The 23792-nt window shown below is 42.0% G+C and overlaps 1 protein-coding gene across 34 annotated transcripts in view; it reads left to right on the top strand.

The window, feature by feature from the left end:
• Positions 1-23792, top strand: part of LOC139562325 (ankyrin-3-like) — a 116224-nt gene that overhangs the window by 34105 nt on the left and 58327 nt on the right. For 27 of the 34 annotated variants that reach the window (XR_011672342.1, XM_071379951.1, XM_071379960.1 and 24 more), the window contains exons 2-11: positions 11680-11781; positions 12357-12455; positions 13166-13264; positions 16428-16526; positions 17849-18034; positions 18561-18584; positions 21136-21234; positions 21880-21978; positions 22594-22692; positions 22961-23158. Coding sequence is in view for 33 of the 34 variants with exons in the window: in XM_071379951.1 (XP_071236052.1) it covers positions 11680-11781; positions 12357-12455; positions 13166-13264; positions 16428-16526; positions 17849-18034; positions 18561-18584; positions 21136-21234; positions 21880-21978; positions 22594-22692; positions 22961-23158 (1104 nt within the window). In the remaining variant the exon portion in view is untranslated. The remainder of the gene's footprint in view (positions 1-11679; positions 11782-12356; positions 12456-13165; positions 13265-16427; positions 16527-17848; positions 18035-18560; positions 18585-21135; positions 21235-21879; positions 21979-22593; positions 22693-22960; positions 23159-23792) is intronic. The other 7 variants (XM_071379949.1, XM_071379972.1, XM_071379971.1 and 4 more) reach the window with 1 other exon arrangement.

Genomic DNA, 23792 nt, shown 5'->3' with positions numbered 1-23792 from the left:
TCCAGGTGAAAGATATGATGCCTTATTGATGTAACTTTGTTAAATCCACTTCAATCAGAGTAGATGGAGGGGGGAGACAGGTTAAAGAAAGATTTTTAAGCCTTAAGACAATTGAGATGGATGGTGTATGTGTGCTGGATGAGTGTGCTGGATGTGTGTATGTGTGTGTGCCATTCAGAGGGTGAATGTGCAAGACAAAAGATTTAAGTGCCTTTGAACGGGGTATGGTACCTGGTAGGTGCCAGGCGCAAAGGTTTGAGTGTGTCAAGAACTGCAACGCTGCTGGGTTTCTCAACAGTTTCCTGTGTGTATTAATAATGGTCCACCACCCAAAGGACATCCAGCCAACTTGACACAACTCTGTGAAGCATTGGAGTCAACATGGGCCAGCCTTCCTGGTCACATACACATGGTTAGCAGATGTAATTGCGAGTGTAGCGAAATGCTTATGTTTCTAGATCCAACAGTGCAGCAGTATCAAACAGGTAATATCTAACAATTCCACAACAAAACCTAATATCTAACAATTCCACAGCAAAACCTAATGCACACAATCTAGTAAAGGATTGGGATGAGAATATGTAAGTATAAAATATATGGATGAGCAATGACATAGCGGCTAAGATGCAATAAATAGTAAAGAATAGATAGTGAAGGATACAGTATATACATATGAGATTAGTAATGTGAGATATGTAAACATTTTTAAAGTGGCATTATGAAAGTGACTAGTGTTCCATTTATTAAAGTGGCCAATGATATCAAGTCTGTAGGTAGGCAGCCGCCTCTCTGTGCTAGTGATGGCTGTTTAACAGTCTGATGGTCTTGAGTTAGAAGCTGTTTTTCAATCTCTCTGTCCCAGCTCTGATGCACCTGTACTGACCTCGGCTTCTGGATGGAAGCGGGGTGAACAGGTAGTGGCTCAGGTGGTTATTGTCCTTGATTATCTTTTTTGCCTTCCTGTGACATCGGGTGTTGTAGGTGTCCTGGAGGGCAGGTAGTTTGTCCCCGGTGATACATTGTGCAGACTGCACCACCCTCTGGAAAGCCCTACGGTTGTGGGCGGTGCAGTTGCCATACCAGGCGGTAATATAGCTTGACAGGATGCTCTCATTTGTGCACCTATACAAGTTAGTGAGGGTTTTCAGTGACAAGCCACATTTTTTCAACCTCCTGTTGCGCCTTCTTCACCACACTGTCTGTGTGCGTGGACCATTTCAGTTAGTCGATGATATGTACACCGAGGAACTTAAAACTTTCGACATTCTCCACTGCTGTCCCGTCGATGTAGATAGGGGGTGCTCCCTTGGCTGTTTCCTGAAGTCCACGATCATCTCTTTTGTTTTGCTGACATTGAGTGACAGGGTATTTTTCTGACACCACACTCCAAGGGCCCTCACCTCCTCCCTGTAGGCTGTCTCGTCATTGTTGGTAATCAAGCCTACCACTGTAGTGCTGTCTGCAAACTTGATGATTGAGTTGGAGGCGTGCATAGCCACGAAGTCATGGGTGAACAAGGAGTACAGGAGAGGGATGAGAACGCACCCTTGTGGAGCCCCAGTGTTGAGGATCAGCGGAGTGGAGATGTTGTTTCCTATCTTCACTACCTGGGGGTGGCCCGTCAGGAAGTCCAGGACCCAGTTGCACAGGGCGGGGTCGAGACCCAGGGTCTCAAGCTTAATGATGAGTTTGGTGTTGAATGCTGAGATGTAGTCAATGAACAGTATTCTTACATAGGTATTCCTCTTGTCCAGATGGGATAGGGCAGTGTGCAGTGTGATGGCGTTTGCATCGTCTGTGAACCTATTGGGGTGGTAAGCAAATTGGAGTGGGTCTAAGGTAACAGGTAGGGTGGAGGTGATATGATCCTTGACTAGTGTCTCAAAGCACTTCCTGATGACAGAAGTGAGTGCTACGGGGCGATAGTCATTTAGTTCAGTTACCTTAGCTTTCTCGGGAACAGGAACAATGGTGGCCATCTTGAAGCATGTGGTGACAGCAGACTGGCATAGGGATTGATTGAATATGTCCGTAAACACACCAGCCAGCTGGTCTGCGCATGCTCTGAATACACAGCTAGGGATGCCTTCTGGGCCGGCAGCCTTGCGAGGGTTAACCTGTCTAGCGGCACCCCGGTCCACTAGCGGAACCCCTCGCCAACAGCCAATAAAATTGCAGGGAGCCAAATACAAATCAACAGAAATCTCATAAATAAAATTTCTCAAACATACAAGTATTAGGCACCATTTTAAAGATAAAATTCTCGTTAATCCAGCCACAGTGTCTGATTTAAAAAATGCTTTACAGTGAAAGCTCCACAAACGATTATGTTAGGTCACCACCAAGTCACAGAAAAACCCAGCCATTTTTCCCGCCAAAGAGAGGAGTCACAAAAAGCACAAATAGAGATAAAATGAATCACTAACCTTTGATGACCTTCATCAGATGACACTCATAGGACTTCATGTTACACAATACATGTATGTTTTGATCGATAAAGTGCATATTTATATCCAAAAATCGCATTTTACATTGGTGTGTTATGTTCAGTAGTTCAAAAACATGCTATGATTTTGCAGAGAGCCACATGAATTCACAGAAATACTCATTATAAATGTTGATGAAAATTCAAGTGTTATGTATGGAACTTTAGATACACTTCTCGTTAATGCAACCGCTGTGTCAGATTTCAAAAAAGCTTTACGGAAAAAGCATAATCTGAGAACGGCGCTCAGAGCGCAAACCAGCCAGAGAAATATCCGCCATGTTGGGTAGTCAACATTATTCATATATAAATATTCACTTATCTTTGATGATCTTCATCAGAATGGATTCCCAGGAATCGCAGTTCCACAATAAATGCTTGTTTTGTTCGATAATTTCCATCATTTATGTCCAATAGCTTCTTTTGTTAGGGCGTTTGGTAAACAAATCCAAAAGCGCGATCTGGTCCATTCGGACGAAACGTTCAAAAAGTTATATTTCAGGTCGAAGAAACTTGTCAAACTAAGTATAGAATCAATCTTTAGGATGTTTTTATCATAAAAGTTCAATAATGTTCCAACCGCAGAATTCCATTGTCTGTAGAGACTGAGAACGAGGCTGTAGGCAGACCCCTTACTCAAACAGCTCCCATCCGGCCCCCCTTCACATGAGAAACCACGTTCTAAAGACGGTTGACATCTAGTGGAAGCCTTAGGAAGTGAAAATTAACCCATATCCCACTGTGTATTAGATAGGGGTGAGTTCAAAAACTACAAACCTCAGATTTCCCACTTCCTGTTTGGATTATTTCTCAGGTTTTTGCCTGCCATATGAGCTCTGTTATACTCACAGACATCATTCAAACAGTTTTCGAAACTTCAGAGTGTTTTCTATCCAATACTAATAATAATATGCATATATTAGCATCTGGGACTGAGTAGGACGCAGTTCACTCTGGGCACACTATTCATCCAAAAGTGAAAATGCTGCCCCCTATCCCAAACACGTTTAAATGTTTTACTCACGTTGGCCACAGAAAAGGAAAGCCCACAGTCTTTGGTAGCGGGCCATGTCGGTGGCACTATATTGTCCTCAAAGCGATTTAAAGAAGTTGTTTAATTTGTCTGGGAGCAAGACGTCCGTGACGGGCTGGTTTTCTTTTTGTAAACGGTGATCGTCTGTAGACGCTGCCACATACGTCTCGTGTTTGAGCCGTTGAATTGCGACTCCACTTTGTCTCTATCCTGACGCTTTGCTTGTTTGATTGCCTTACGAAGGGAATAACTACACTGTTTGTATTCGGTCATGTTTCCAGTCACCTTGCCATTATTAAATGCCTTGGTACGTGCTTTCAGTTGCACGAATGCTGCCATCAATCCACGGTTTCTGGTTAGGGAAGGTTTTAATAGTCACAGTGGGTACAACATCTCCTATACACTTCCTTATAAACTCGCTCACCGAGTCAGCGTATATGTCAATGTTATTGTCTGAGGCTACCTGGAACATATCCATGTCCACGTGATCGAATCAATCTTGAAGCGTGCAATCCAATTGGTCAGACCAGCGTTGGATAGACCTAAACACGGGCGCTTCCTGTTTTAGTTTCTGCTTATAGGAGGGGAGCAACAAGATGGAGTCATGGTCAGATTTGTTAAAATCCCCAGCAACAATAAATGCAGCCTCAGAATATATGGTTTCCAGTTTGCATAAAGTCCAGTGAAGTTCCTTGATGGCCGTCTTGGTATCCACTTGTGGGGGGATATACACAGCTAACCGAGGAGAGTTCTCTTGGGAGATCATATGGTCAGCATTTGATTGTGAGGAATTTTAGGTCAGGTGAACAAAAGGACTTGAGTTATTGTATGTTGTTACAATTACACCATGGGTCGTTAATCATGAAACATTTACCTCCGCCCTTCTTCTTACCAAAGAGATGTTTGTTCCTGTCGGTGCGATGCACTGAAAATCCTGTTAGCTGTACGGACTCCGACAACATGTCCCCAGCTAGCCATGTCTCTGTGAAACAGAGTATGTTACAATCCCAGATATCTCTTTGGAAAGCAACTCTTGCCCAAATTTCGTTGACTTTGTTAACTAGGGACTGGACATTAGCGAGTAATATACTCGGAAGCGGTGGGTGGTGTGCGCCTCACTAGAATACTGCTCCAGGCACCGCTTTCATCACCTTGTAGAGTCCATTCCCTAATGTTTTGTACACTCTTTGTGTGTGAGCTTCCATCAATTATATTCATCTAAATAGCTATGCTACACATCATTGTCCATGTGCAATATAGATCTACACTGAAGCCGCATACCATCCTCTGCATGAAGGTCACCAGACTGATATTACATGTAGCATAGTCACTTATCACTCATTTCCCTTGCATCCGTTACACTTCAACATCATCCAGGCATAATGATATTCTGTTTTGGCTTTGACAGTTTTTACCCGGGGTTAACCATTATGTAGCGCCAGTAAATGTCTTTGAGACCTATGGGGATTTGAATTGTAATGGTTGTTCACAATCGGCCAATGTGAGTTAATGCAAACAAATGGAAGTGCTTCCAATCCTGCTATCAATACATCCCCATTATAATTAATTCACTATTCTAGTATGGGTCCACATCCATCCACACCAACGGGCCTTTAGAAAAACATCAATTTGTAACGATTTGCAATGATATCTATCTAACAGCTCCACAGTGCATGCATTACATTTACATTTAAGTCATTTAGCAGATGCTCTTATCCAGAGCGACTTACAAATTGGAAAGTTCATACATATTCATCCTGGTCCCCCCGTGGGGAATGAACCCACAACCCTGGCGTTGCAAGCGCCATGCTCTACCAACTGAGCCACACGGGACCGTTAACCTGTCAACCCTGTTGTTTTTCCCCCGTGGAAAGTGCGTGTCTGTGTGGTGGGGCGATGCTCTTTGGCACTGGTGGGCGTTCTGAGATCATGTGGCCCTAGGCTGTTTTTTGTATTGATGGGGGGCCAGGGATAAATGAGACAATGCAACGGGTTCTGGGCTCCAACTGAGCTAACCAGCAGTCTGGAGCACTGACGTGTGTGTGTGTGTGTGTGTGTGTGTGTGTGTGTGTGTGTGTGTGTGTGTGTGTGTGTGTGTGTGTGTGTGTGTGTGTGTGTGTGTGTGTGTGTGTGTGTGCGTGTGCGTGTGCGTGCGTGCGCAGAATCTGTAAGGTATCGGTCTGTTGATGCGTTGCGGTGTGTGTGTGTGTTTTTGTTCCATAATACTACCTATGTGTCACTTTGACATCATGTCAGTGGGGGATATTGGAGAGAAAATCACTCCACACAAAACAGTAATCCCCGGACTCAATGATGTCATAAGTGAAATCTGGGCCAAACACTAATTCAGCAAAAAATCTTTGCAGCTCTACTCTGCCTCGATACAGGAGTATACACACAGCAGAGCACATTCCTAATAGGCACAAAACAGTAATCAGTACATGAAGATATTGATTGTCATTTTTACAGCAGCTTAACATTACATGTGCCACATGGTTGCCATTGTGAGATGCTGTTAGTAAGTAAAGCTCTAATTTAGACTGAACCAGTAAATAAGAGCTTTCTCTTTTAACAGGGAATCAGAACGACGGAGCCTCCGTTCCTTTGACATTCAGCTTTATCTAACTGTAGATTAATGCTATTCCTTCAGGCTTAGCCTACTCTTTAATGGCCTAATTTCTTTGAACTTCTGCTCTGCAAAGTTTAATCATATTTTCAAAGATAATCTGTCTCCATCCTCTGTAAGGCTTCATACACAAAGACGGTTTTCTCTCTCTGACTTGAATGTGATGGGATGATATTTGAAATGACTGTCACTCGTGTCACTAGTCATTTGCCTGGGATAGAGCGAATGCTTTTAAATGACTGTTGCCTAGTTGCCTTTGTATACTGAGTGTACAAAACATTAGGAACACCTTCCTAATATTGAGTTGCACCCCATTTTGCCCTCAGAACATACTCAATTCGTCGGGGCATGGATTCTACAAGGTGTCCCATAAGAATGCTGCCACAGTTGTGTCAAGTTGGCTGGATGTCTTTGGGTGGTGGACCATTCTTGGAAACTGTTGAGCGTGAAAAACCCAGCAGCGTTGCAGTTCTTGACACACTCAAACTGGTGCGCCTGGCACCTACTACCATATCTCTTTCAAAGGCACTTACATATTTTGTCTTGTCCATTCACCCTCTGAATGGCACACATACACAATCCTTCTTTAACCTGTCTCCTCCCCTTCATCTACACTGATTGAAGTAGATTTAACAAGTGACATCAAAAAGAGATCATAGCTTTCACCTGGTTAATCTATGTCATGGAAAGAACAGGTGTTCCTAATGTTTTGTACAGTCCGTGTATATCAGTGGCGGTCAGTGCCGTTTAAGATAAGGGAAGACGATTACTTATTTTTTATGCGCATGGCCTTATTTCTATTACAGCATATTGGATGACTGTCACTCATATTCCATTCACCCAGCTCAATGTAACAGCAATTTTTCCCCCCCCTATACCCATCATGAGGTTGCTACAACCTAGCTTATTAATGAAAGTCTACAACGTAGGTGTAAAAATGTGAGTAATCAATGTGACAGACAGTGACACATTCAATACCGCCTTGCACACTCTTGCCTGCATCTAGTTGACCTAGGGTGTAATAATTTCTATTGCACAAATTCAGGTATTTTTATCCCCGTTTTTGATTCGTTTGCTTCCATTTAAGATTTTCTTTCAACAGAATCGGCGGAATGAATACACCCCTGATCACCATCACATACAGTTCACTTTCATAGCAGCAACATACAAACAGGATGATCACTTTGCTCGTTGTTTAATTATTTCTCACATCTACCCGCTCTCCTCCTCTCACCTTTTCCCTTCGCTTGTGGACTTCAGTGTACAACACAACAGCTGTCCGTGACCAGGGAAAAAACCTTTCCAAGCCAGTCTTTCATACCATAACGGCTAACCCCTATATACAGCCTCCATTGTTGTCACCATATTAGCTAACGTCATAGTCAACATAGCTACTAGAACTAACGCGTTAGTAAACCAGCTACAATCATGCAGTACAGTGTACAGCAAGCAGTTAGCAGTTACATCGGCGGGCCCGTTGGTAATAAATTAAATAAATTAGCCATCTAGCTAATATAGCATCCATCTCTGTTTGAGCCGGGTGTTTATGTAGGCTAAACTAGCCAGCTGCATTCGCTAGCTAAGTAAGTGAAAGTGAAAAAAATCTCTCTTGCTCTCGCTTCTCCTTTGTTTAAAACTCTTCAACTATTGTCTTTTTCTCTTTGAGTCAACTACTCACCACATTTTATGCACTGCGGTGCTAGCTAGCTTAGCGTATGCTTTTAGTACTAGATTCATTCTCTGATCCTTTGATTGGGTGGACATGTCAGTTCATGCTGCAAGAGCTCTGATAGGTTGGAGGACGTCATCTGGAAGTCCGGTCCGACCGGCCGGCCAGATAGGTCCGGATGGGACCTTGTAAGGCCGGCTGGCCAGTCGGTCCAATCTGGCCAGCTAACCCTATCCGGACATTCTATGCAGCCGGTCGGTCCCAGATAGGTGCGGTCAGCCTGCCAGACAGGTCCGCAATGCTATCCGGTGTGTACCAGTTAGCCAGATGGGACCATGTCGGTCCGGCCGGGACCATGTCGGTCCGGCCCTATCCGGACCTACCTGGATGGCCAGATAAGTCCGGATATGGTGGGCTGGCCAGCCGGCCAGGTAAATCTGGCAAGCCGGCCAGATTGGTAGTCTATAGAAGGGATTGAGAACAATGAGCCTCCAAGGTTTTGTATTGAAGTCAATGTTCCCAGAGGAGGCCGGAAACTAGCTGTCCTCCGGCTAAACCATTGTGCTACCCCAGAGTGCTGTTGAGGCTACTGTAGACCTTAATTGCAATTTTTTGTTGTGTTTTAATCAATTATTTTGTGACGTGAATATAATTAGTCTAGTTTTATCTAAAAAGCATAACTTTTGTAATGTTTCACTATAAAAAATAAATAAATAAATTGACTGAGGAATATGGTCCTTCCTCCTCTGAGGAGCCTCTACTGGTCTATGCTGTACTGTAGTCTGGCCTTCTCGGTCATGCACCAGGGCCACTAGGGTCACTGAACTCAGTGTGGCTTCATATTCAACGTCTTATCTTGGGGGGGGGGCTCCACTTCAACTTCCTTGAGAGGTTATCCCCTTTAGATACGTTACAGCAGAATGTTGAAGAACAACGGGGAATTTGAGTGATTCCCTTATGGTGAATGATAGACATAGCAAAACGTCTTCAGGGAAACACTCCACGTGATCACTTCATCAATGTCTTGGTGAGAGTGGTGACCATGGAGAGAGCTTATAGCTTGTGAAATAAATGTCTGACGAACATAAGTCAGTTATATAGGCTTAAATGGGCGGGCTCTTCAATTAAAGTTGTACAAGGCTTCAGAGGAACACTAACACAGTATCCTGTATACCACCATCCATGATCCTGTACTTTTAAAAACTCCAAATTATATTCTGTATAATGAAATTGCATAGGCTACAATAAGTACATTTAGCCTGATGTGCTTGTCTAGAAAGTAAAAGAAGGATGGTACTTGAAAATGCATGTCTTGCGTTTTGTATGTTGATGTCATGGCTTGACGAGTAAATGAATGTGTCGTTGTCTGATTGTCAACAGCAATGAGACAGCGGAACAGTAAGAGCCCTCACATGTTTATGTCAGAAGTCTGAATCAAGCATCTGACACTGAACAAATACGCTATTCTCAGAAATCCTTGACAGTCACTTACAGCATATGCTCATTTAACCACCATACACTGTGGGAAAGTTTGTATGCTTGTGTATTTGCGTGAGAAAAAAAACTTAGAATAGACCCACAACACTTATCCTCATGTTTTGTTTTGGATATTTTGGTGTCCAGAGCTCAATGTCACTACAAATCATCAAGATAATGTGTTGTCTCTAACTGAGAAAATAAGAATTGGCGCAAGAGTTCCAGGGGTAATTTAATGACGTGGTCTGGAGTGGATGGGATAGTTAAATGGGCGAAGGAGTCTGCCAGCTGGCTGAACGATTCACGGTGAAGAACAGGTGTTACTTAGTGTTTTAGGCTAAGGAGGAGATGTCCAAAGCTCTGCACTGGAGAGACCATAGGATGGAAAGTTCTCATCAGTTTTGATATTAGCCCTCCTCAGATTCACATTGAGAATTATTGCCTCTGCTATGTACAAAACAATGCTCTTTAGCTATACTAATATACATAGTCACTGCACTATGGTTTTATTCCTGAAAATATTTAAATGAGAAACATTGTACCACTAATCTCTTCAAAGACGAAAGCAAAGAAATTACACGAATAGTTTACTGCCGCTGTTCTGTCCTAGGGGCTTGTGTTTGGAAAAGGAAACAGGCATTTATGTATTCTAAAGCGGAGATACTAAGATACTACTAGATCTCTGCTAATGTGTTTTACTTCAAGGAAATGAATAGGTTCTCCACTCGCTTGTGGGATTCACACACACACACACACACTCTCTTCTGAAATTGCTCCCACAGTCCACTCTGATTCCCTATCCCTGGAGCAATCTGGAAAAATGTCTTGGTCATTTATATTTTGGCTGTTTGTCAAGCCAGCTTTTGCCCATCAGTTATTCCTGGGAAAGTATGTGGGTGGGTAAAAGGTTGTGGCACTCATGTTGTTTGGGTCTGCCAGTTTACTGTAAGTGTCTCTGGAAACGTGCTAAAATTAGAAGGTCTGGGCCTTGGTTAATTCAGGGGTATTTTGTCTCTGAGCTCCTGTTATGTAGCAGTCTATCTCAACTGCATGCTCTGAGGGCATGTGTGCTGGTCCTGGGTTTTAGAAATCAACTTCATACAATTACAGCCAGCAAATATGCAGACTCTGCTATGTGTCGGTCTCTGTCAAGTATCCCAGACACAAACAGAACAATCTGACGTGAGCTGATAAGACGGATTCACACGCACACACACAAATACACACACGCACACACTCACACATACATATGCATGCACTGACACACACTCACGCATACACACACACACACAATTGTTATATGGGCAAAATCAAAAAAATTGCTTGTCATCATTTATTTTTGTGCACAAAGCCCTCTTTCTATTTTAAATGAAAAAAGAGCCAAGCAGAAGAGGGATAATGCAGTTATTCCACGGTAACAGAGTGACACTGAGACTCCGATATTTCACTTTAAAATGTATGTTGACAAAAAATAGTGATTGCAAAGTTAAACAAACCATGCAACTATATGCACAGTGGCTAATTAAAACATTTTCCAAACACATTTTTACAAAAACACATTTACTTTGAAGAACAGTGCAGTTGCAAAGTTTGGTAACAGAATGATAGCACAAACATTACAAACCGTCATTCTGTTACCAAACTTTGCAACTGCATTGTTTTTCAAGTAAATGTGTTTTTGTAAAATCTGGAAATTGGAAATTGTTCAAACTAGTCATTGTGCATAGAGTTGTATTGTTTGTTTAACTTTGCAGCCATTGGTTTTTGTTTGACATAAATTTTTAAAGTGAAAAATCTGAGTCTCAGGAACACAGGGAATTGCCCTTCTCTCTGTCTAGAGGAGGACAGAGAGTATGGTCTGAGTGTGTCTCTCTTGTCTGTACCAGAAGAGAGAAGTTTCGGTGGTGACAATCAGGACCACCCACCATTGTGTTGACTCAGGAGTCATGGGATATTTGTGTTTGACGCTGCTGGCATCACAACGTCCTGGTATGGGATATGAAGAAAGGATGACGTAGAATAACAGAATTTATTGGGATAAAAGCTCAATTGGTTTTGCTTGATCTTTGGGATGTCTGTGTTATTTTTATGTACTGATGCAGTATTTTACAATATAGTTGAAATGTAGCTATAATTCTACAGAAGGTAAAGGACGTTTTGAGAAAGACATGACTGGTACAGTATCTGAGATTTTGTTATATAATTTTTGTGTGTGAGTGTTTACGTGTGTGTGTGAGAGTATTTATCGCTGTGTCTACTGAGAACGTGAACCGGTGCTTTCGTTCTAGCCCTCTGCTATTCAGCAGTAGGAAAATATATCGTATGTACACTACAGTGTGTGGCCTGTATTTGACCTATCTCTCTCTCTCTGTCTCTCTCTGTCTCCTTAGTCGGACAGCAATGCCAGTTACCTGCGAGCAGCGCGGGCTGGGAACCTGGAGAAGGCCCTGGACTACCTCAAGTCTGGGGTAGAAATCAACATCTGCAACCAGGTGGATTACTATTCATCCAACATCTGCTCTTCAATTCATTCCCATTTTGTACACAATATGACACTTTTAGCTGCGCTCTTAGAAAATAAAGGTGCTATTTAGAACCTAATAGGGTTCTTTGGTTGTCCCCATAGGAGAACCTTATGTAGGACCCTTTTTGGCACTCGGTAGAACCCTTTAGGTTCCAGGCAGAACCCTTTTGGGTTCTACCTGGAACCAAGAAGGTTTCTACCTAGAACTCAAAAGGGTTCTACATAAGGCTCTCCTATGGGGACAACCAAAGAACCCTATTAGGTTCTAAATAGCACTTTTATTTTCTAAGAGTGCAGCTAAAACCATTTTTTAAAGAGTGTATCAGTCAATGTAACTTAAACTATTTGCATCAAATACATTTAATCCTGTGGCTGTGTGATACATTTGTAAAATTTAAATCAAGGCCACATCATCAATTAGTCATTTGAATGTACTTGAAAGTCTGAGTAATCTCAGACCATGGGCACAACCTGTCTCTCTTTCAGAGAATGTATGCTGGGTGCCATAGATGTATTTAAACTACTTTCTTTAATTTCATTCAGAATGGGTTGAATGCTCTTCATCTGGCCTCTAAGGAGGGTCATGTAGAGGTGGTGGCTGAGCTGCTGAAGCTAGAAGCCAATGTGGATGCGGCGACCAAGGTGCGTACCACTCTGCTTCTGTCACTGCTTTGTTGCTGTCAGACAACACTGAGGGGATGATTCAGTGAACTACAAGCATGATGAGGAACCTTTTCCTGGAGACTCGTGGTAGCTCCTAGGGCTGATATTCAGTGAGATGTGCGGAGGACCCAGGTTCGATACCCAGTTGGTCACAAACACAACATGAGCTTAGCATTCAGTGTTCAGCATCAGTGTGGTCAGCAGCATGTCCATGTTTGTTCATAGAAAGACTTGGAGACAGTAGCTACCATTAGTGTTCAGTGTTCCCTCTCTCCCAATGGAAGCAGACACTAGTTACAGTATATGTTAATTCTGCGCACTATGAAAAATGCAACACTAAGGAGAGTCTTCAAACTACTCAACATCAAACTCTTCAGCTCTTCAAATGATACCTCAGACACTAGTCTAAGGAGGCACAGTAATGTTTGGCTTAGCTGAATGGGCATGATATCTGCACTCCTGCTTTTTTGTTTTAATTGTTGTAATCAAGACACCTGTCTTAAACTCATTCCTTCTCTACCTAGAGGGGAGGGATATATCTATGTCCTTTTAGTAGACACAGCATATGTCACTACTGTCATCACAATGCAAACAATGTGCCGGGGGTGCAGCCATGAGGTACACGCGGACACTGGGACTGGTGGGGGAGGGATTAACTGACATGCCTCTCATTCTCTTCTCTAATCCAGAAAGGAAACACCGCTCTTCACATAGCCTCCCTGGCCGGCCAAACGGAAGTGGTGAAAGAGCTAGTGACCAATGGAGCCAATGTCAACGCACAGTCTCAGGTAGGATATCCATAACACACACACACACACACATACTATACATAAGCTCAGGTCATAGATACAGAGCACATCAGAACACATCATTATACACAAATTCTAATGATAAGGAATCTGTACAGGATTCACACTGTAGGCCATCCCCTGACATAAACATTTAAAGGCCCAGTTCAGTCAAAAATGTGATTTGCTTATGTTTTATATACACTACCGTTCATAGGTTTGGAGTCACTTAGAAATGTTCTTGTTTTTGAAAGAAAAGCACGTTTTTGGTTCATTAAAATAGCATCGAATTGATCAGAAATACAGTGTAGACATTGTTAATGTTGTAAATGACTATTGTAGCTGGAAACGGCAGATTTTTTAATGGAATATCTACATAGGCAGAGTTGCATAGAAAAAGCTATATTTCAGACTGGCCAATAAAAAGAAAAGATTAAGATGGCGAAAGAACACATACACTCTGCCTAGAAGGCCAGCATCCCGGAGTAGTTGCTTCACTGTTGACGTTGAAACTGGTGTTTTGTGGGTACTATTTAATGAAGCTGCCAGATGTACTTGTCCTCTTGCTCAGTTGTGCACCGAGGCCTCCCCACTCCTCTTTCTATTCTGGTTAGAGCCAGTTTGCGCATTTCTGTGATAGGAGTAGTACACAGCATTGTACAAGATCTTCAGTTTTTTGGCAATTTCTCGCATTGAATAGCCTTCATTTCTCAGAACAAGAATAGACTGACGAGTTTCAGAAGAAAGTTCTTTGTTTCGGGACATTTTGAGCCTGTAATCGAACACATAAATTCTGACGCTCCAGATACTCAACTAGTCTAAAGAAGGCTAGTTTTATTGCTTCTTTAATCAGAACAACAGTTTTCAGCTGTGCTAACATCATTGCAAAAGGGTTTTCTAATGATCAATTCGTCAACCAGTCTCAACGTCAACAGTGAAGCAACTACTCCGGGATGCTGGCCTTCTAGGCAGAGTGTATGTGTTCTTTCGCCATCTTAATCTTTTCTTTTTATTGGCCAGTCTGAAATATAGCTTTTTCTATGCAACTCTGCCTATGTAGATATTCCATAACAAATCAGCCGTTTCCAGCTACAATAGTCATTTACAACATTAACAATGTATACACTGTATTTCTGATTAATTTGATGTTATTTTAATGGACCAAAAATGTGCTTTTCTTTCAAGAACAAGGACATTTCTAAGTGACCCCAAACTTTTGAACGGTAGTGTATATTTCCACACTATATGAAGTTGGAATAATACTGTGAAATTGTGGAAATGATAATAATGTCGTTTTACTGTAAGAGCTGTTTGAAATGACTGCCTAAAATTTCAGCCTGTTTTGGTGGGATGATTTTGGCCTACCTGGCAGTCACCAGGTGGTATATGTTAATAGACCAATAACAAAGAGAGTTTCAAACCACTCTGCCAATAACAGCTACACTACATGGCCAAAAGTAGGTGGACACCCCTTCAAATTAGTGGATTTGGCTATTTCACCCACACCCCGTTGCTGACAGGTGTATAAAATCGAGCACACAGCCATGCAATCTCCATAGACAAACGTCTAGGAGCAACAATGGCTCAGCCGTGAAGTGGTAGGCCACACAAGCTCACAGAACGGGACCGCTGAAGTGCGTAAAAATCGTCTGTCCTCGGTTGCAACACTCACTACCGAGTTCCAAACTGCCTCTGGAAGCAACGTCACGTCAAGAACTGTTCGTCGGGAGCTTCATGAAATGGGTTTCTATGGCCAAGCAGCCGCACACAAGCCTAAGATCACCATGCACAATGCCAAGCGTCGACTGGAGTGGTGTAAAGCTCGCTTCCATTGGACTCTGGAGCAGTGGAAACACGTTCTCTGGAGTGATGAATCACACTTCACCATCTGGCACTCCAACGAACGTGTTTGGCGGATGCAAGGAGAACACTACCTGCCCAAATGCATAGTGCTAGCTGTAAAGTTTGGTGGAGGAGGAATAATGGTCTGGAGCTGTTTTTCATGGTTCGGGCTAGGCCCCTTAGTTCAAGTAAAGGGACATCTTAATGCTACAGCATACAATGACGATCTAGATGATTCTGTGCTTCAAACTTTGTGGTTTGTCGGGATTGGTGTGGAAGAACTTGACTGGCCTGCACAGAGCCTGGACCTCAACCCCATCAAACACGTTTGGGATGAATTTTAACGCCGACTGCGAGCCAGACCTAATTGCCGAATATAAGTGCCCAACCTCACTAATGCTCTTGTGATTGAATGGAAGCAAGTCCCTGCAGTAAAGTTCCAACATCTAGTGGAAAGCCTTCCTGGAAGAGTGGAGGCTGTTATAGCAGCAAATGGGGGACCAACTCCATATTAATGCCCATGATTTTGGAACAAGATGTTCCATAAGCAGTTGTCCACATACTTTTGGTCATGTAGTGTAGATTCTTAATTTAAAAAATTCCACCAGAGTGCTTATTTTCACTAAGCACAGTTACTGTGGAAGTTGTGTAATATACTTTGTATGGTACTGTATAATTCTCTGAGCTCTGGTATGATAAAGTATGATATATTTTTCTATGTAAGGGATAATCAACGAGGGGCAATGCTTTTTATGGAAAATAATGAACTACCTGGAAGGTGTGATTCACGACGCGCTAGGGGAGTGGAACTCACCTTCCACGGAGTTGCATTATTTGCCAAAGAACGCATAGAGCACCGAGTTGATTATCCCTTTTATACCAAGGCTATACCATGGTTCTAATCTAATGTGTTCACCATCAACTGAAGTATTTAGCAAGTTTACTAGATACAGTAGCTACAGTAGTTGCCTTGGTAACCAAACAAAAATACTTGATCGTTTAGCTAACCAAGCCATCAGTTATAGCTTGCTACTATGAAAATCTAATTCAACCATGTCAATAATGTATTCAATTCGACTTTTGCTTTCAAAAGCAACTCAAACATTGAACATGGAAGATTGAACTATAGCCATTGAATTCTACATTGCTGATAAACTGTACCTTGCATAATTTGGAAATAATGCACGCTCTAGAATGCCCTCAAGCCAATCAGAAACGATTATTCAACAATGCCACGTTATAACATAATATAGGCTACTCTGTGTGCTTTATGGTTGATTGTTGCTGTTGTAATGAGTTTCCTGTTGGTCCTCTCTTGTAGAATGGCTTCACCCCGCTCTACATGGCAGCCCAGGAGAACCATATTGAGGTGGTTCGCTTCCTCCTGGAACACAACTCCAGCCAGAGTATGGCCACCGAGGTACCTGTGTGTCCCCTCCATCCCTCCCACCACCCTGCCTGTTATGTTGTTTACTGCCCTCTCTCTCTGTCTCTCTGTCTCTCTCGCTGTCTCTCTCTCTCCTTCGCTCTCTCGCTCGCTCTCTCTCTCTCTCTCCCTCTCTCTCTCTCCCTTCCTCCCTATTATCTCTACATGTTTACCTCCATCATACTCTTTTTTCCTCTCTCTCTTCATCCCCCCCTCCCTCCTCGTCCATTTCCATCTCCCTCTTTCTTTCTCTCTTACTACCTCTCTCTCCTTCCCTCCTTTCCTACATCACTCTCTCTATTGTAAACTGCCTCCCTTCACTCACTCTCTCCCAATCTGGTTCTGTCAGTCTCTCTCTCTCTCTCTGTCTCTCTCTCTCTCCCTCCATGCTGCATTCAGGGACTTCAGCAGGCAGCGCCTCATTGATTGGTAGTGTATAGTAGAGCTGAATGACCTTGAGCAGGCCGGAGATAAAGTCCTTTATCCCCCTGCCAGCCTCTATGGCCCATTTACACTGAGAGCTGCCTGCTGCTGGAGCCAGGAGCTGCTGCCTCTGATGAGAATCCACCAGTAAAAACCACTGGTCTGGTCCACTGGTCCATCATGAGAAAAAAAACTGTCCTTGAGAAAGCAAATGGTCCACACGCACACGCACACGCACACGCACACACACGCACACATGCACACATGCGCACATTGTAACATGTAAATGATGTATGATTGTGGGAGAGAAGTGTTCTTTACTGTTATGTAATGTATGCAGTACATGCTCCTGCTTGCTGTCAGATGTAATGGATATAGTGTATAAATGTACATTTTTATGTTTTAAGTACAATACATTTTGGCATGTTGGTGTTGTCAACAGATTTTTTTAAAGGATATAAAAAAGAAAGAAAGGCAAATATTTGGTTGGACTTTGTGTAATATAGATTTTACGGCTGTCATTAAAATGTAATCGAGTTAATCGCAGGATTTGCTGTTAATCACGATTAATCACAAATTCAGAATTTGCTCAAATTGAGCTGTAATGTAAGATTTGTTTATACAAAAGCATTACAAGAATATTGACATCTTGATTTTGTCCTAAGTAACGGTTAGCAAAATCAGGTACATTGATAAAGCACTCTTTAAGCTCAATGTCAACATATATATCAATTTGCATAAGGTTCTATGACGTCATCTATCCGAAACTGATCTAAATGGCATACAGACATCAAAGAGCATAGCAGGCATAGCTGTTCCCATAGCGATACCCTACTGTTCTTGTAACACATTGTCTTTAGTAATACAGTACTACCCCTATCCCCCTCTAACAGGACGGGTTCACCCCTCTGGCGGTGGCGCTGCAGCAGGGGCATGACCAAGTTGTGTCTCTGCTCCTGGAGAATGACACCAAGGGCAAGGTGCGTCTGCCCGCCCTGCACATCGCCGCCCGCAAGGACGACACCAAGGCAGCAGCATTACTGCTCCAGAATGACCGCAACGCAGATGTGGAGTCCAAGGTGACCACTACACCACATTCTGCAAATGTTATCTCTCTCCCTTTGTTTCTCACCTCTGTCTTTCTGGCTCTTTTCTTATATGAGTAGGATCATACGTTTTAATCAAATTGTTTAAATGTGTTTCTTTGTTTATTTAATTGTTTTCTTATGTTTTTTTACTTTGAGGTTTGTGTGTAATAATGTGTAGGTGCATGTGTGATAATGCATTACATTATTCTCAGTAAGACAATACAGAGAGGAGAGAAGGAAAGCTGGATATAAAGAGACATAGCTGATTCTGTACTGTGACCTTATATCCTGCAGAACAATTTAACCACAACTGACAGTTTTGTTTGGAACTTTGCAACTTTTACTCTTAACATTAACAACAGTTTCTGCATAAAGTTGAGCGATTCAAAACATCTCTGGCCAACTAGAGACCTACTCCAGTAACTCCACCTGTAATCTCTCCTCGTTGTGGGATGTTGTGCGCACACTAACCACCCATTCTCTCCTCTCTTGGCCGGCCTTGTGCCGTCTCCCCTAGATGATGGTGAATAAAACGACAGAGGTATACCTGTACACTGTACTGTACTTATTCTATCCATCGTAGCTTAAACAAATCCAGAAAACAACCTCCTGTATCATGCACTAGTGTTGTTGCAGCCCCATATCTCCCTTCTTTTTCTGTTTTTTTGTATTTTCCCCATCCCTTCATTCATGTAGTGTATCTCTTATTACTGGTAGATAGAGATAGCTCTGTAATATTGCATCATGTCTTACTAATACTGATGTGGACTGTGGATATCTGTAGCTGGAGGCTAGGAGGGTTCCAATGATTCCATGGGTTCCAAGACAGATATCCTGCCATAACATGGTTAATGATAAATAATGTTATGACACAATACTTACAATACCTAAGTGTTACTGTTTATCAGACTGTATTTTGATCATAATCTGGCCTATTAGGTTTGTTAAAGAACCCAGCCTCCCAGCAGCAGAGAAATGGTCTACTTGTTAGTTTATTAGACTGCATTTACAGTACCAGTCAAAAGTTTGGACACACCTACTCATTCCAGGGTTTTTCTTTATGTTTTACTATTTTCTACATTGTAGAATAATAGTGACGACATCAAAACTATGAAATAACACATATGGAATCATGTAGTAATCAAAAAAGTGTTAAAAAATCTAAATATATTTTACATTTGAGATTCTTCAAAGTAGCCACCCTTTGCCTTGATGACAGCTTTGCACACTCTTGGCATTCTCTCAACCAACTTCATGAGGTAGTTTTACAAAGCTGTCATCAAGGAAAGGGGTAGCTTCTTTGAAGAATCTCAAATATGAAATATATTTTGATTTGTTTAACACTTTTTTGGTTACTACATGATTCCATGTGTGTTATTTCATAGTTTTGATGTCTTCACTATTATTTCTACAATGTAGAAAATAGTAAAAATAAAGAAAAACCCTTGAGTAGGTGTGTCCTAACTGTTGACTGGTTCTGTATATCTTAACCTCCCGGACCTCCATAGTGCATGGGACATGAGTTACCTCTTGTTGGTGCTGTTTCCAAAGTAAAAATGACAGAAGGACTCCACCACACCAAATTATGGCAGAGAGGACTGCCCTCTCAGAATGCCTGTTTTGGCCGGCATGGCTAGTATCTTTACTTGGCTTTGTACATGTAGATATTTGAGCCTTAACTGCACTGCATGATAGTAGATGCTAAAAGCATTGCCATTCAATAGTTTGGATATTTTGATTAACTCCTAATGTGTTTTAAATGTAATGGAACCATCTGTGTCGTATGGTGAATGACAGAGATATTGACACAGTTTATGATTAAGAAGTGTTTAATGCAGAACTATCTCTTATTTGTATGAAACCTCAGAGGTCAAGCTGATTTGTTTATCCTTTTAGAATAGAAATAGAACAGTTTTTATAATGCTCACAACTTTAGTGGTTTATGTGCAGGAAGCTTTGGTGACCACCTGCTTTGTGCAGGATTATTGGCTTTATTTTAAATGATCTCCCTCATTGGATAGCTTTATCTAAAAGTATCTCTCTGATTGGATAGCTATATCTAAAAGTATCTCTCTGATTGGATAGCTTTATCTAAAAGTATCTCTCTGATTGGATAGCTTTATCTAAAAGTATCTCTCTGATTGGATAGCTTTATCTAAAAGTATCTCTCTGATTGGATAGCTTTATCTAAAAGTATCTCTCTGATTGGATAGCTTTATCTAAAAGTATCTCTCTGATTGGATAGCTTTATCTAAAAGTACCTCCCTGATTGGATAGCTTTATCTAAAAGTATCTCTCTGATTGGATAGCTTTATCTAAAAGTATCTCTCTGATTGGATAGCTTTATCTAAAAGTACCTCCCTGATTGGATAGCTTTATCTAAAAGTATCTCTCTGATTGGATAGCTGTATCTAAAAGTATCTCTCTGATTGGATAGCTTTATCTAAAAGTATCTCTCTGATTGGATAGCTTTATCTAAAAGTATCTCTCTGATTGGATAGCTTTATCTAAAAGTACCTCCCTGATTGGATAGCTTTATCTAAAAGTACCTCCCTGATGTGCCCTTTCCCATTATATTCCTCTTGCTTAGACAGCTGTTTCCCTCTAAGCCATGGTTTCATTAGGAAATCACCATTGAACGATATACGTTACATTCACATGTGAAGACGTAACCTATTTATGGTACGTTTGTGCTTTGACACAACAAGGCCTCTTGGCTGTTGTTGAAATTCTACATAAACTACAGTCTGTAACTGGGGACTTCATACCACTGTGTCTATCCTTATTGTGTGGTAGGTAACGTGTTATGGTCCAGTATAACACTGTGGTAAGGGTGAAATAATCATGAAAGCTCATGATCTCTTTGAATGGTATGTCATATGAACGTCAACATAGGCTACTATTCACATTCTAGTCGGCAGGATCTGTGTTTGGGTTTTGAAAACAAAGAGTTGCTCTGCCACAGTGAGAATTGTTGATGTGTACAGTAGCAGCCTGTAAACTTCCGCGAGTGTAATTTGAGAGAGTGATATCAGTCCCGTGGTTGTCTCTGACTCCTGTGTCGTTGTGTTTGTGTGCTCTGCTCTCCTCAGAGTGGCTTCACTCCTCTCCATATCGCTGCTCACTATGGCAACATCAACGTGGCCACGCTTCTGCTGAATCGAGGGGGAGCTGTGGACTTCATGGCCAGGGTAATGCTGCTCCGCCCTCTGCTGGACAGGAGGAGCTACTAGCAACAGTCCACTACACTCTATGGAGCAATACCCACAACAGTCTTACACAACAACCCAAATTACTCACACAATGCTCAGAACCTCCCCCACACACCCATCCCACAGCCTGTACTCATGTCATATTGTGATAGTGTTGCAATCATAACAACACATAACAACGAGTGTAACAACAGACCCAACAGCGTTAGAGGTTAGCTTAATGGGCATCAGAGACAGCCTGTAATTATATGAAACGGCAGCATCTGGCTGTAATGTTTGTGTTTCTGTTTGAAGTCGACAGTAATTAATGATTAGCTCCACAGTAAATTACACAAGAGATGGCTTATAAATAATACTCAACAATGGACAGCTTTACACCCCCTTAGTAAAACACACCACACATACCATTCAGAATACTTTGAATATTAGCTTATTAAATTATTGTTTGTTTGTAAAATGATTATGTTTTTGTACAATAGAACGCTGGCATCTTTCTGTTACTGGATTCAGATGCTGTTTAGTTTTACTCACAGGACTAAGTATTACCATATGGACGACATCCAAATAATATTCACAGTTCTGTATTGTGTGGCTCACTCATACCTCCTCTCTGTGTTGTAACAGAATGACATCACACCTCTCCATGTGGCATCTAAAAGAGGAAATAGTAACATGGTCAAACTGTTGTTGGACAGAGGATCCAAAATAGATGCCAAGACCAAGGTGAGTGCCTTCACAGAATTAAATGCAGGTTAGCATTTATTGAGATTACTCATGTACTGGAGGCAGCTCTGCAGAGTGGTCATTAGCTGGCACAGCCACAAAGTCATACAATCTGATTTTAAACCTGACCCTACCCTTAACCCTTACCACACAGCTAACCTTGATGCCTAACCCTACCCTTAAATTAAAACCAAAAAGCACATTTTTGATTTCATGAATTTGAACAATAAAGCCAATTTTGACTTTGCAGCTGGCCCATCTAGAGGAAATCGCTCAGTTCTGCCTCCAGGGCAAGACTCATGACAATAAACGTCAACCTGCAAATGAAATACAGCACTGTGTATATATGTCTATATGAGGGCCTGCCCTTCTATATGAGGCCTACAGGACTTGTTGTTAGTGGTAGCAGTAGGCATGTTGTCATGTATATACCTAACTACCTAACATGCACTACTTTGTCATTGTTATATTTTTTAACTCTGTTCTATTACAGTATGTATGCGTTCACTTAAATATTATCAAGATATGCGCTTTTCTGCATTCAGTCCATAGTGGGCTGAATGTTTCATAAGCTCCACCGCTCTGTGTTCTTATTGACTGTGTTGTTGTGTGTAGGACGGACTGACACCTCTTCACTGTGGAGCAAGGAGCGGTCATGAACAAGTGGTTGAGATCCTGCTGGACCGCGGAGCCCCCATTCTGTCCAAGACAAAGGTAGTGCCTTCTCTTAACATATACTTGGTTACTAAAATGATAACACTTGCATCTACCTTATTGTTAAACACATGTTCATCCAGGTAACATTTGCAGAGCATTGATCTAAAGTTGTGTTTGCAAATATCTCCTACCACTGATAGAATTGTGATTGTCACAGAACATTGCTGTAGTCTAACATTTTCAGCTGTTACAGAACATTGCTGTAGTCTAACATTTTCAGCTGCTACAGAACATTGACATACCATTATGTCTGTAACCCTTTCAGAACGGGCTGTCCCCCCTGCACATGGCCACTCAGGGCGACCACATCAACTGTGTCCAGCTCCTCCTTCAGAACGATGTCCCCGTTGATGATGTCACCAACGACTACCTGACAGCGTTACACGTGGCCGCCCACTGTGGACACTACAAAGTGGCCAAGCTCATAGTGGACAAAAAGGCCAACCCTAACGCTAAAGCACTGGTGAGAAAGGGGTGGAGAGAAAGTCAGGGTGTACAAGTTCAAAATACTATTGTCCATTTTAGTTAGAAATTGACATTTATAGACAGCATAATGAATAGAGCACCACCGTAAGTGTTAGTTAAAAAGCAGCTTTCAGTGCCACATGACACCGGTCCACATTTCAGTGGTCTCCTTTTGTTTGCTATTTAGCTGTGTAATTGCTGTGGGTATCTTTCATAGCAGCATTTCCGTGCACACAGAATCGTGAAACTGCGACCTGAGAGGTGGGAGAAGGTGGGACGGATTCGTCCCGTCATTCTGCTGACTGCTCTTGTTTATTGTTCCAGGAGTTGTCTGTTTGTGTCCTCAGCCCCTGGGTGGGGTCGGCAACTGTCTTTTTCTTCAGCCAGGCTCACTTCCTGACTGCAGTAACTTCCCCTTTTCATACTGATAAAAGTCATCAGAGCTGTGACAATGCACGTCCGTCCTTCAGTACTGTACCATTCACAACAATTCTTAGATTCTTAGAGCTCGCATTATTCTAAAATTGATTACATTTTTTTTTTAAATGTCATCAATCTACACACAATACCCCATAAGGACAAAACGAAAACAGGTTAAAAAAAATTACGTATTTACATTAGTATTCGGACCC

Source organism: Salvelinus alpinus, chromosome 32 (genome assembly GCF_045679555.1).
Source record: "Salvelinus alpinus chromosome 32, SLU_Salpinus.1, whole genome shotgun sequence".
Classification (NCBI taxonomy): Eukaryota; Metazoa; Chordata; class Actinopteri; order Salmoniformes; family Salmonidae; genus Salvelinus; species Salvelinus alpinus.
The sequence above is the reverse complement of the archived record's forward strand: the minus strand, read 5'-3'. Positions and strand labels throughout refer to the sequence as shown.